The sequence below is a fragment of the Aphis gossypii genome, chromosome 2, assembly GCF_020184175.1.
Source record: "Aphis gossypii isolate Hap1 chromosome 2, ASM2018417v2, whole genome shotgun sequence".
In the NCBI taxonomy this organism is placed as follows: Eukaryota; Metazoa; Arthropoda; class Insecta; order Hemiptera; family Aphididae; genus Aphis; species Aphis gossypii.
Window position 1 is genome coordinate 7,613,520 of NC_065531.1, and position 15,400 is coordinate 7,628,919.

The window sequence follows — 15,400 nt, forward strand, 5'->3', positions numbered from 1 at the left end:
CGGTAGTAGTATACTTCCTATTATACTCAATATAATGAGTTAATTATTTTGTTAATATATTACTATTTACCAACTATGGCCTACTAAATTACTGAAAGCTTATAAGTACTGGAATAAATAAAATGATAATCGCCTACTTTTTCATTTTTAGACCGTTTACTACATTTAATTACTTTTCTATTTAGTAGTTTAAAGTTTACCTAAATCTATCAATCTATGATTTTAAGACCCCCGTGAGTCCTTAGGACATCTGCACGATTTTATTAATTGTGTTTTTACGTACCTATCGTAATATTTCATACCGATGTAGGACGTGGTCGCTACATAAACATTATCGATTATTGTTAATTGTCGTCGTTATGTACCATGTGCGCGCCTTACACTTTCGGCAAGTCGTGTAGCAACACTGCGCACGTGTACTCAGTGTCTCAGTCTGCACACTGTGTGTACATTCAGGCTAGTTCACAACGGCGGCTTTTTCCCGCGCGATCTTTTCTGTATAAATTATGACATTACCATCGGGGATCGAATGGTTGTTACTCGACCGCGGTAGTCATACAGCCGGTGTAAAGCAATGATTTTAAATATTTATAGGTTATTTTATTATTTATATGATGAGTATGACGACCTTTATCCGTACCTTAGATTATATTATTAATATACAACTTGCCTAGCTTACTTTAATATTTGTTTATGATTTATTTATTTTTGTTCCTGAATTCCATAACTGAAAATTATACTTTTAGAATATATAACAGTCGTCGAAGAAAACGCGACTATAGATAAATTGAAATTGCCAACGCCAATTACTTACTAACCCATACGTACGTATAATTGTATAATGCATAGGCATGTGTAAATGTGTATACATAATACATAATATAACATATTATTATGATTGATATTATACGAACATGAATTTTGTACGTGGCACATTTCGATGATGATGTGTAGTTTTTATTTAATTTTTTTTTCGTTGACCTCGTTTTTGAATATTTAAACTATTATTGCAATGTGGTATGTTCATATTATTATTGTTTGTTACGTGTTGAATACATGAGTTGATTTTAACGTAGAGGTTGTCGTCGTCGTCGTTATGATGAAATATTTCGGTTTCGTGTTGTTAAATTTTGTTTTTGTTTTCTTCAACGGCATACATATTTTCATACACATTACTAAGAATAAAGATGTCCTCGACAAAATGTTTTCGTTTTGATTACATAAAAGTTGATTGTCTCCGTTTTAACTTTCAGCATTCTTATCTTTAGAAGAATATTTTGTTCTCGTAATCATCACATTATCGTATACTTAGAGACACGTGTATCATAACTACGATTATAGTTAATCTTATCTATACTTAATAGTGAACATAAATTTATGAAGTCATAATTTTAGTTTAGAATTTTACTCGTGTCGATCGCAAAATATGATATTGTATTATAATTCTATAATTTGGCTATACTGTATTTGCTTTTTTAAATAATGTTAAAGTATACAGTATACGCTATACTCATAGTATTTACATAATATTATCTGATTCTGATACCTTTTTATATAGCAAATACGCATTACTCAATACTCTCATATAGTCTCATATCCCTTATCGACTATAGATATATTATAATTTATTATATATTTGTATGGGAAATTAGAAAACTATTGAACTACGTTTTAATATACTGCAGTGCGCAAATAGGCGTGTATAACAATTGAATGTTAATTTTTTTATGACAATAATAACATGGGTTAATGTCGAAATTCATTAGATTTGCTCTCATTAAAATCAGACAATTCACTCAGTCAATATAATTAGTTGTTGGAAGAGGAAATCCATTATTATTTTTTTAATATTTAGAGAATATCACCGTTTATATTTTCGCATAGGTACATTAATTAAAAAAAATATTTTATTAACCTAAGTACATTAATTTTGTAGTTTTATAGATAGGTATTCAAATTCAATTGGATTTATTATACAATTTTACCTCCTCCCTTGTTAACGGGCAAATTATTAATTTGATACTTAGTAGTAGTGTATAGTACCTATACTATACAGTATACACCAAAAAAAATTTTGTACAATTATCTAATAAGTAATATATAACAAAATCATAAATACCCCTACTCGTGCACTCGTCTACTATATTTATTTGAACTTCAAACTTGAGGTATAGAATATAATTAAAATATATATATATATATATAGATAGATACCTATTTTATTAATTAAAATTAATTTTAATGTGAACTAAAAATTATTATTTGTTTGAGGCTTGATGGCTATGGTGGTAAGGGTTTGGGGTAAAGTTGGTTGAATTCTAATTTGTTTTAAGTCTAATGAGTTTATTTTATTTTATTTTTTTAGTCCAAACACTGTATACAAGTTAAAATGGTTATGCATCATTTAAAAACTATATGACTCATACGAGTCTCGTTCGTAAAAGTATAAGTTGTACACTTGTACTAAGTATCATAGGTTAAAACTCGTGTAGTTGGTGGGTGTATACGTACATTATATTAATTTTGACAATTTTGTAGGGGATAAACATAAACCGCATAACATAAAAGCGAGAGTGGATCGTGAATTTCTATAGATTATATATAGTATGACAGCATTGTACAAAATAGTCATAGCGTCCTAGCTGCAGGCATTATTGCGTGTTTCGGCATTTTATCGATTTTACGTCACGGCCCACAGGGAAATTGCGGTCATTATAAACCTACCTACACTATAGTTTTTACTAACAGTATAAATTGGCATAAAATCGTAAACGTCCGGGATAGCGCACGGAAATCAATAACAATTAAACAATAACTCACTACTAATGGTGCATGATTTGTGCAACGAAGCTCAATAGTATTACATATAGTAATACGTTAAGTATAGCATTTGTTTGGCGTATTTTTGTATAGTTATGGAGTAGCCTTTCCTTTGGAGATATTCGGCGAACAACGATTTGATACACCGATTTACGCTACTATATAATGGCATGTCTATTGTTTTATTTGTTCCGTAATAATCATTGAAACTATGTATTATCATCTGATATGCAGGCGCTTGTGCACAAGTGATTCTTTAAATGCGCTACACTTTTTATATCTATTATATAATTTAAATTATATGCTGTAAGTGTATATATAATATATATAATATAGTCTATAGTTTTGTTATGGCATATATAAAAAAGGTGTGCGTGTAAACGAAATCGTGATTTGATATCATCAAAATCTAATCGTATTGTATCTGTGCAAATAGATATTTTATAATATAAATCGATAACTGGGAGTTTTTGCTCAATCTGTTAAGTCCTATAGGCTATAGTATATGTATTATGTATAATAAAATACAACATATAAAAATACTATATTATTATATGCTTAATATACAATAAAGTTGCCCTAGAAAACGATAAACACGTCTCAAGTTTGTGTAGATTAAACGGTATAAATGTAATCTCAAATCCGGAAGCTTAGTTATAAGAAAAAAGCTACGGGTACCTTCGCGGTAAACGCGATTATGTAACGCGCATGCGTAAAATTTAAACGTGCGAACGTCTACCAATTCCCTCTTCTTTGTGAGGAAATACTGGCCGCTGTTTCCTGGACTGCACCACTGTGATAACTAAAGATACCGGAAAAAAAGATTATATATCATTATTATTAGTATTTCCAATAGTTATATAGTGTTGACATTATGCGAAAACTCCCATTGCAGTTTTCCGCGGTCAGCATGGCCTACGCTTTTTTTTTTTAATTACAATGGTGTATCGAGTATATAATTACCGTTCCTAAAGTATTACTATATTAAAAAATAATCCAACTTCCATTGGCAGAAATTTAAGAAAAGGCTTGACATTTTTATCAATTGTCAACATTCAATACTTAAAAATAGTTAAAATTCGATTCGTGTACTATATCTAAATTTAACCGAAAAACATGTAAAAATGTAAAATAACATGAATATAATAAATGATAGGTAAATATTTATTTTTTGAATGTTATAAATCATATAACTATTATAAATTCATAATTTAATAGAAATCAAATAAATCTTTTAAGGAGAGAGCTTGAAAGTATTCTCGATGGACTTAAACTTCATCCAAGTCCCCCTTACAATATTTATATTATACCGATCTCCCACACACGTTTTATATTATCTATAATATAGGTACACATAAACACATTGCTATAATATTAGTTTAACACATTTATATTTCATAACATGCACATTTACTCCTTGATTATTAAATGGTAGTGGCTGTTATGCGCGTGCGTCGTGCTGACGTGCGGCACGGATGAGACGAAACCATCGTCTGGCTGTTTGTCGGGTTACGTCACTGCCACATTTTTGGCTTCCAGCCCCGAGATTCCGTTTATAAACTTGTAAATGTATGTATGTTTATATATATTTATGTATGTACGGCAAGTTTTTCGGATTCCCCTCTCCCTTAGAAATTCTTGGCGCAACCAGGACCCTTTAGACGGAAATAGACGCATCTTTAATTATAGAGAGATAGACGGAAAGTCAACCTCGGTCTGGTTTGGTATTATGAGTGCTTTATTCCACTATATATACGATTTCGTTTGTGTCGAAAACGTACTACCCCGTCTGACGGTATTAGCGCGATAATAAAACAATATATTATAATAATATATTACCTATCAACACGGTAACTCAAGTCTAAGTGGAAAGCATCGATAATATTTAAAAAGACATTTCCCGTACATCGAACGGTTGTGGATCCCTCGTTGAAAATAATGTATTAGGTGTGTATATATGTGTGTATGTGATTTAAAGTTACAAACAAAATTGATATATTAATGATAATAAAATATGAATTGTTATTTTATAACTACACTTTTTTCCTTTTTTAGATAAAAGGGCCCGATTATTTTGGGACTTCAATTTTTCGTATTCCATAATACAAACCCTTCCAAATAAGTCATCGACAATAGATGTGTGAAGTTTTCATATTTATCATGCACGTATATTATGTGACTGGTGTCTGGTATAGATATAATTGCGACATACAAACAAAAAACACGTGTGTATGATAGGTGTTCGACACGTCATGTCGTATATTATGCAAAACTACGTATCTTGATCCTAGTTGCACTAATGCAGTATTTATTGGTATCTATAAAGTTTAAAAAGCAATAAACTTGAATTAATGCTCGTGAGTGCGTTTATGTGTGTGTTTATTTAGCTATAGGTGTAATAGGATGTTTGTGCGGTTTGTTTTCTTATACTTTGCTACCTACAGTGTAAATGATATACTCATAATATCGATTGGGCACCGAATACACGTTTGGTCGCCCTCCAAAAGTTAGTGATAATTAGCAAGTGGAAATACGCTGAGCTCTTGTTTCGCAGCGACACGGGCGCTTCGCGGTCGCCCGTGAAGTCTCGTAAGATCAATACGACGAGCCCGACGAGGTCTGTGTTGGCGAATGGGAAAAGGCCGTCATCCTGGGCAAACAATATATTTATATATTATGGTATATCTTCAAGCCGTCGGGTTGCCTTTATCGATTTCCAAACGGTGTATTATACTGCGTATCGATATAATCTGCTTTGATTTCTAGATAGTATATTTAGGTACAATATTTATTTGCACTACGCATTTCGTGACCAATTGCTTAAACATATATGAAAACGTGGACTAAATGAAACAAAACATTACGTAAATAATTTCATATGCTTATAAATTCTAAGACATTTCTGAAATAATGAAGTCATATTAATTTATTGTGTAGGTAAGAATTTCACTATATGGCATCCATTAAATAAAATTGGTGTCCATATTATCGACACCTTTATTTGGCCCATGTTGATGCACTAAAATTGCATATTCAATGCGCCTTGTTACAAAATCTATTTAATAACAACATGGGTACTTATCCTTTATAAAATAATGTATTATAAAAACATTGATTTCAAACTGACAGGGGTGAAGAACATACACAGGTTTGTTTTGACAAGACATTGAGATTATTTTTTACAAAAATACAGTTGATAATAAATATATTAACAATATGCTTTACAATGGGTGACATGATTGGTTTATTGGAAAGGTGACGTCACTATTATTTATTGTAATATATTTTGTATGAAAAATAAAAACGCGGGAGTTGTATTTTATATAATATTGATCGACTGAACGAGGAGGCCTTTTGGTTGGAGGTCAAGCTCCCGAACGTTGCATTGCGAGTTCATTGGTCTCGAATTCTCGAGTGTATAATATGTGCGAGTGCGTGTTTTATGCGAAGCTCTGAAGTGCGTAAATAATCTTAAAATGTATACGTCAAACGACCTTCGTGGGACGACCGCGAGAATAATATAATACATAATGGTTTCTATTGTTTAACGCGGATTTACTGTTACACTCACCCATATGTTATAGATACGTGCGCAGCGCACCGTAATATTTTTCATCGCATTCGAATTATTTTCATTTTACTCAAGGAAACAAGTTATGTTGATGATAACTCATATTAGGTTTTTGTACATCGTGAATTATCTCCGCGTAGTATGACGATCTTTATTCGACACTTGTCCATTGATAATATAATAATAATATACTGTGAACTCCGCGCACGCGTACATAATTTATGTATAATAGTATTTTTACGAACTGGGCTTGTGCATTCCGATCTACATAGATTTTTTATTCGATTTAACCTTTATGAACGTATTTATTTTATTAAAAAAAAATCGCATTTTGGCGTCTGGTGTGACAACGTATAGCATAGATATGTCATATAATACGTAGTATAACGTATATTATAATTACTACGTCACAAGCGTGGCACCAATTACACATCGGATTTTTTTTAAAGTACACACCATCATTTAAAAAATCTTCCACTATAATCCATTACCCATTACAATGCTATATACTTAAAAGGTATTCTTTTATATGAAATATTATTATTTATTTAATATTCCCCTGACAATAATATCATCAGAACATCATGCTATTAATGATAGATTATAGAACAATATTTTATCGTCATGAACAAAATATATTAAGTTATACATTTACAATTTTACAAATATTACTACAGTACTTAAGTGATCTAATTGTTTTTTTCTTTTAGTAAATAAAAAAAACATCAACAACATAAAGGTTATAAGTTATTGGTTTTACATCATAGAGTACGCATCATAATAATATATAGTTCACTAGATGTATTATAAAATTAACAATCCTTTATAGTTTATAGAACTCAAATTGTAAATTACGTTTCGTATTAATATATTTATAACTTTATAAGTTTTATTTATACACTTTAAGTATTATTGTATATTATATATGTAATTCATTACTATAAACTATTTCGTTTTAATGTAGTATGATTTATTTTATTTTCTCAGTGACACATTAAGCCAAAACATAAATTTACCAAATGCAAAATCCGAAATTACTTCAATGTCTGATCATTTCAACACATTTTCACAACCGGAGGTATATAACTTATTTCTTAGTAGTATTTTAAATTTTAATAAATCAAAAAACTTCTATATATAATTGATAATACAGACTATTCCGTTATGTAAAATAATAACAAAAAAAAACTATTCTCTTATTTTTAGGGATCCCAATGTGGTACGAATAATGTAGTGAGTATAAATAAAGAAATGGTCAAGAACGACTTTGTGAATGCGTCTACATTGATTTATAAAGCAAAAAAGAAAGCCAGAGAAACTGATTTGTATTTAAAAAAGTTACATGAAGAAGTAATACCAAGATGTCAATTTGAAAATATCACAAGTGATATTATTAAAAGGTTATTTTTAAATTGTATAAAACAGTGCAAATATATTATGTATATGCTCATGAAGGTGCGTCAACATTAGGCCGCGAACTCTGATTTAGTATTCATTAAAATGTATTGAATACACAATTGAGAACGGTACCTATGCCGAACGTTAGCAAACGGCATTTTTACCGTTCGAAGCGGTTCGATAAGTGAATTAAATTTAGATTGGGGTTTTGTTTTTTCGATTTGTTAGAAATTGAACTGAATACATTTTTTACTCAAACTTTTTTTGAACTGAAAATTTTGAATTTCAAATTTATTTATTTATCCATTTTAATTTTAAATAGAAATATTTAATATCCTGATACTGTAAATATGAGAAAATAGTATTCTAGGATGCGGCGATTTATATTTTATAAAACATAAATTATATTTAGGTTTAATAGTATCATTAGTTTTGATATAAAACTTAATTTTTATATTATGCATAAATTAAATAAGTGACTTACATAATACACCTACTTAATATTAATTTCAATATCATTTAATTTTTAAAAATAATTGAAGAAAAACACATGCATATAATTTTTTATAGAAATTTTAACTTAAATTAAATTTTTGAATAAATAGTAATGATGTAATTACTGATAATACGAATACCTACTTACAATAATCTATAATATAATTTATTATAGTCATAGAGTTTAGTTATTACAAATTTTAAACTGCAAAATTCATTATAATCATTGAAGTTTTATTCATATATAGAGACATATATTCAGATATTCCATCAAAAATCACACAGCAACTTCAACCGGTTTTTAAAGAAAAATTGGTATGGTTAAAAATTTAACTGAACTATTTTTGTTTATAATTTAATATAATTATTAATATGACCTAAATTTATTTTAATTTACATTTTAGAGTAAAAATATCCATACAAATAATACAAATCCAAAAATAATTTCAAAACCCAGGTCTTTAACTCAAGAAAAACATGTTCATTTCAACAACTCTTCGAGAAATTTAAGTACAACGAACAATTCTTATCAAAATCTTCTCAATCGTTCTATATCAAACGAACTTTTATTAAAAAATGCTTGCCAAAACAACGTTGGTATAACAAACGTGCATTTTGAAGATAATATTTCCGATGTTAAAATTACTAATGATTGTAAAGTAAACAAATTAACGGTGCAGCGAATTCCTTGTGTTAATTTAAAACCTGAACTAGTCACTCAAAAATTAGCTAACATTCAAATAAAACCGGACAATAAAAAGATTTTAAGGTAATAAATATTATAAATAACTATTCTTAAAAGTTAACACATTGACGGACAATGAGAATTATTAAAATTATTAAAAGCATTTTAGCATGCATTTTTATAGTTCTGCTAAGTATAGAGCTATAACAATAAGTTGTAGTTTTATTTGTAAATTGTAATCCATACGTATTTATTTTTTTCTCCCACAATTTCAGGAAAAGTGCCAGATGCCCATCATATTTATTTATACTCGTAAATATTATATTATTATTATTTCATTTATAATAAAATATATAAAACATAACCTATGGGGGGTGTGTACTGTACGCCTGTATACCTTCTCGTGGTCCCCCTGTCTAGTAGTGTTCTTAATACTTGAAGCTCACTGCGTTTTTTCGCAATTTTGCTCAACCATGTCAACAAAACGAAGCCAAACAGCATAAACCAGGCGGCAATGTCATTTACAATAATAAAAAAAATAAATATAAATAATAACAAATTATTAAATAACGATAAAAAAAAAAAATATATATCTGTTTATAATGTAATTATTTTAAGTAACTTATATCAGATATCTGCTTTAATTTGAAAGTTCCCTACAAATCTACAATGTTACTTTGTTCAGTTTACGACTGCCAAACTATTTTATATAATACCATTGAAAATACAACTACTACTTACTAGAGCAGTAGTATCCGTTTTTATTGGTTTATTAAAGGTAGGTAGGTAGTTACTACTTAATAAATATTTTATAAAAGTATCCCAAGACGTCACCTATCAGAATATCAGGAATACTGCTATGACAATACTTACTTATTTCTGAATGTCCGTCAATGACTTCATTTAAATTAAAACAATTTTATTAAATAATTCTTTTTTATAAACATTATATTTAGTAATTATAAACCTAATGCGGCCTATCAAGAGTTTGCTTTTGGATTAGAACCGGAAACTTGCAAATGTCATTCAGTAACTCAGCCAAAAATATCTAATGACAAAATAGTTGCTCGTGATGAAATACTCAAAATTATTTGTGGAATGTTAGATAACACGTCTAACTATCCTCTAAGCGACCACTTAATTAGTCAATTACAGAAAATAATGATCATTGTGGAAGAAACAAAATCCTTGGAGTATAACAGTTCAAGCGAAGTAGAAGATCTTATTGAAGAACATAGTATGGTTGGTTTTAGCAAAGAAGTATTAAAAAAAAGAATATTGGATATAGCTGATAATTTAGTAGAGAACAATAGTGATGGTAACTTCTAAAGATATTAAAACAATTAGTATTTTTTATTTTTTAATATTAAATAAAAATAATTTTTTCAGGAATTTTATTCAACCAAATGTCTGCAGATATTGAAAATGATTCTCGCCAATTATTAAAAAGATTGTCTAAAATTAAAAACACCATGGTGGCTTTAAATCCATTGGTAAAATTTCCAAGTTTATCAGCAGATAATAAAGTTGATGATACAGCAACATATGTTGATAAAACTTTTACAAGTCATCATCCTAACAATATTTTATTCTCAAAAAGTAAAATGTTGATACATTAGTGTTATGAGCTAATATAAAAATAGGTATTAAATTAATTTTTAAATTTTTATTTTTACAGATCATCATAATATACTACCAACCGGATATGTCAGTATACAAGACTTTTTGAAACATGGTTATAATTTCTCAAGTTTGGAAATGTAAAAATCTTTGTTAATGTGGAATAAAGTCTATGCCATAATAATATATTGCTTCATTATTTATTTAGATTCTATATTATGTATAATATTTTATTTTAGGTTTGAAAATGCATCAATTATAAAAGAATATGGTTCTCAAATAACATTATGCTCCAATGACAACATAAATCAAAAAAAAATTATGACTCAAAATGATTTAAACGATCAAAACAACACATCTCAAATAAAGGTAAAAATATGTACCAATGTGTGTGCGTAATATTTAACTATTTTAATAATTAAACTTATAATTCTTTTAGTCAAGACTAAAACCCAAAAGTTTCCATAGAATTTCATAACTTAGTAAATGACTATGTAGTTGTTGGTTATCAAATATTATGATTAGTACCTACTATTGATTTTTCAGATACAGACAAAATTCATTTTCGTTGCCAATATAATTTGATTATTTTTTCTTCAAATTATTTGAATAAAAAACTCACAACCTTGAATGCTTTTTTTAATAACTTATTTATTATAGTTAAAATATTTACAAATTTATGAATTTATATTTTCCTAGTAATTGTTAGTATAAAATATTGTTAAAAAATTATAATTATACTACATTTACAGTATACAGGCAACTAAAGAGCTAAGGCAAATATTTTTAAACAGAATCATTATAAGATAAAAGATGCATATCTATGTAAAATGTGTTTATTTCATTGAGCTCTAACTTGTTCTAAGTATTTTGTTCTTTTATAAATTGATCCTATTAACTTACTAGTAACCAACTTAGAAAAGAATATACCACAAAGCCAACTTAATGATAAAAAAAAACAAAGTTATTCCAATACTAAAAAATGTCTTAATGGTATGATTTAAAAACTATAAATTACTATAAAAATATCTATCATATAGCTATGTTTGTTTTAATTTTAAATTATTCCAGGAATACACATCGGCCACATCGGTGAATAATGTTTAATCAGAAAACAAAAATACTGTTTTAATCGACATTTCCATTTCAATAAATATTTAACACTTCCTTTTTGATAAAACTGCAAAGTTATATTTTCTACTCTGAGGAATTTCGTAGCCAATACTCAGTATAGATTAATACTTAGATAGGTATATAAAATAATAGCATTTTTTTTTAAGTTTCTTAGGACTAAAAATGAAATATTTAGGTTTTAATCAAACGACCATTACATCAGATTTTAATCAATAATTTATTCATAAATACGCATCAGCTAAGTTAAAGGTCGTTTATTACAAAGTTTCAATTTTTTTTTGACATGATTATTTAATAGGGCTTTGGTTTTAACCAAACTTGGGTAAAATACTATTTTGAATACATATTCTAAATACTTCACAAAAAGTATTCCAAATATATTTCGAATACTTTTTTTAGTAGATTTAGATTTCAATGACAAAAATATATTTTTTTCAATTCATTATTTATAAATGAATATTGTAATAACCTGGTTTTATTTATAATTATATACAAGTGCAAAAGCTTCAATGACGAAAAAAATTAATGGAACTACTTTTTTAAGTGTGATTGGACATTAAAAAAATATTCTGAATACTGTATTCAGAATACTTGTAAGAAGTATTTAAAATACCGTATTGAATACTTTAAAAAAAAAGTATTCGGAATACTACCCAAGTCTGTTAATCCTATATCAGTATATCTTAAATTAGTCAACTATATTTTTTAAGGAGCTTCAACTAAGATCAGAAAATAAAGATCAATACCAGAGCACATTATTTGAAGATTTTGTAACATCTCAACATCAATCAAGCAATTCCAGTATAATATTAGAACATCCACTGAATCTATCTGAAGATGCAAATCAGATTAATAACGTAAACAATTGTATTTAATATTTTTTTAAATAATAATTTACTAGAGTAATAATGAGTAGCGAGTCTAATACATGTATTAAAATATGAAAATTTTAAATAGAAAAATGATGATTATACCACTACGACTAATGCATGTGATTTTGAAGTTAAAAATAATTTGAAGATAAATTCAGGTATGAATATTGTTTGTAAAACCAATGATAACATACTAACTAGTAAGCTTTTATAATTTTGTTAAAAATTAAAAACAATTTTAAATTTATTTATTTAGAAAAGGATAAAAACACATTAGAAATAACAACAAATGGTGAATATTTTCCAACCAACGATACCAGTAAAGATGATAGTAGTTTAAAATCAAATATAGAAGATTACCAATTAAATTCTTTATCATTTGTATCATCAGTATCTAATAAGTTTAAACAAACTGGTGAAATACACATTCTAGACAAAAGATCACAAAGTTCTAATTCAACTATTTCTTCAATGGTAATTATTAGTTATATTTATGTTTAAATTTCATTAAATTTTTTTATAAGACTAGAAATAATGAAAATAATTATAAATCAGTATCAGTTTAGTAATTCATACAACTCAGTGACACACCCAAGGGGCCTGGGACTTAATCCCCCCCAAAAATATTTTTTCATTAAATTACACATTATTATAGCAAAAATAATATAACAATGATAAATGATAATGTTTTATTTTCAAATTGTTTATTATGTTAGTACATATATGTACATAATAGTTCAATATTACGCGATAAAGTTTACTTGTGTGTAAGGAAAAAAGAAAAAAATTTTAAGCCCCCCCCCCCCCAAACAAAAATTCTGGGTGTGTGCCTAATACAACTTGATTCTTAAATGAAAGTTGTGATTGTGTTATTAATGTCTTGGAGTTGGAAAAAAATGGTAGGTAACTAATTGAGGAATGAAGGTTCCATTTATTCCTAGTCTTCAATTTTAATATTTCCACGGTCATTAACTTATTATTTTTTAAAAAATACCAATATAATATTATAATAATTATTAGTAACATAAATTTTATATTCTTTAGAATTAGGACTTACATTATTAGTTTTTTAATGCCTACGGGAATGCATATGAAATAAATAATTTAATAAAATAAAATAAAATAGAAATTTTTATTATAATATAATGAGAGGTAGGTATATTATAATCAAACAATAAACATACTATAGAATATTAAACTAAGTACTTTGTATAATATGTTTATCAAACTATAAAATAATTAAAATAGTTTTTTAAAATGAAAATAATAATAAAGATATTTTGAGAATAAGTAATTATTATTAATCAAATAATACCTACAGCATCAGCTGTGCCCATTGGTCTAACATTGCTTAAGTTAATAATTAAATAACTATAATATCGATATAAACCATATGATGTGAACTAATAAACATTAATACTTTTTTTATTTTATGCTGTTGATATAGATTTCACTGAAACAGTCTACTCAAGAAGTTGAAAGTGAAGCAGAAAGTTTAACTAGTTTTGGAGAAGTTAACTATTTTTCTAAATGATTTACAATGCACTCGCTAGCTAGAGAAGTTAAACATAAATAAATACTTTAATTTGATTTAAAAGTTCAAAAATTAATTATGATTTACAGTTTATACTGTTATTTTATGGATATGATTTACTTATAAACATACAATTTACCTACCAATTATAACTATTATTTTTAAACACCAAAAATTATTAAAAAAAAAAGAAAAATTATTTCTTTGTTTATATCTAAAATAATTTCAGAAATATGATATATCTATAAGTTATAACAATTAAACTATGTTATAATTATTGTTAAAAATGTAATATTTAAATCAAGGTTTATAATGAAGGTTTATCTATAAAGATACTTTGATATTTTATTATACACAACCTATTATATAAATAAGAATTAATGAATTAGGTATCATAATATCACAGACCATAATATTATTTTGAAATATGAAAATACCTAATAAATAATATCTTAATATAATTTGTGATGTTATTTTTACATTTTTTCTTATTAAGCAAGAAAATTTTTGATGGAATGTGCTGAGATTTTTGATTTATGCTGAATTGCATAAGAAATTGAGCGGATCAACCATGTGCCACTAAATTATATTTAAGGGAGAGTTACAATTAACTATTAAATTTTAAATACCTATACCTACCTAAAAGTTACAATTCTATAAGACTTATGTCAAAAATTACTTAAACAGTTAAATGGTATTCTATTTGTTTTATTCATATTTATGTTCTCAAAAGAAGACATCTCCGATCTCCATGCCAAATCCGATAAAATAGAATTACTTCACCATCGCTACCTCAGTGAATTTCAATGATAGTGACTACTGTGGAACTGTGCCAGGCGCAAGGTGGATACCCACCTTGGCCAGGCGTTAGCGCTGAGGGCTAAATAAACCGTTACTTATTACGGTAAATTATTAATTATTTAGGTGAGTAAAAATAGTTTTTTTTATAATGTATAGTATTTATTTACCTATTTATAAATAATATCTATTCGTCTATTTTTTATTTTTATAAATTCATTAGTAACTTTATCATAAAAATCTAAATTGTGTTTTGTTTTTATTAATAAAATATTATAATACAATATTAAGATTATTGTAATATGATTAACCAAAAAAAAAAACCAATTATCGAAAGTTTTGTCCCAGAAAAAGTATTTAAAAGCGCTTGATGTAGCGCTTCCAACTGTAGTTGCAGTGTTGCATAAAATCGTGGACACCCCACCCTAACGCACCCGGCCTTACTTACCACACTATCAAAAAAAAAAATAAAA

The 15,400-nt window shown here is 27.3% G+C and overlaps 1 protein-coding gene across 6 annotated transcripts in view; it reads left to right on the top strand.

Moving 5' to 3' along the window:
* LOC114125811 (uncharacterized) overlaps nt 1-14,324 on the top strand; it is an 85,674-nt gene extending 71,350 nt beyond the window's left edge. For 3 of the 6 annotated variants that reach the window (XM_050200082.1, XM_050200085.1, XM_050200083.1), the window contains 12 exons: nt 7,379-7,469; nt 7,598-7,791; nt 8,533-8,599; nt 8,689-9,053; nt 9,926-10,287; nt 10,359-10,568; nt 10,648-10,729; nt 10,829-10,958; nt 12,416-12,580; nt 12,681-12,753; nt 12,852-13,069; nt 14,043-14,324. In XM_050200082.1, the coding sequence (XP_050056039.1) occupies nt 7,379-7,469; nt 7,598-7,791; nt 8,533-8,599; nt 8,689-9,053; nt 9,926-10,287; nt 10,359-10,568; nt 10,648-10,729; nt 10,829-10,958; nt 12,416-12,580; nt 12,681-12,753; nt 12,852-13,069; nt 14,043-14,129 (2,044 nt within the window). In that variant the 3' untranslated portion in view covers nt 14,130-14,324. Of the gene's footprint in view, nt 1-7,378; nt 7,470-7,597; nt 7,792-8,532; nt 8,600-8,688; nt 9,054-9,925; nt 10,288-10,358; nt 10,569-10,647; nt 10,730-10,828; nt 10,959-12,415; nt 12,591-12,680; nt 12,754-12,851; nt 13,070-14,042 lie in introns of those variants that run through there. The other 3 variants (XM_027989585.2, XR_007603867.1, XM_050200084.1) reach the window with 3 other exon arrangements.
* Nucleotides 14,325-15,400: the final 1,076 nt, after the last annotated feature.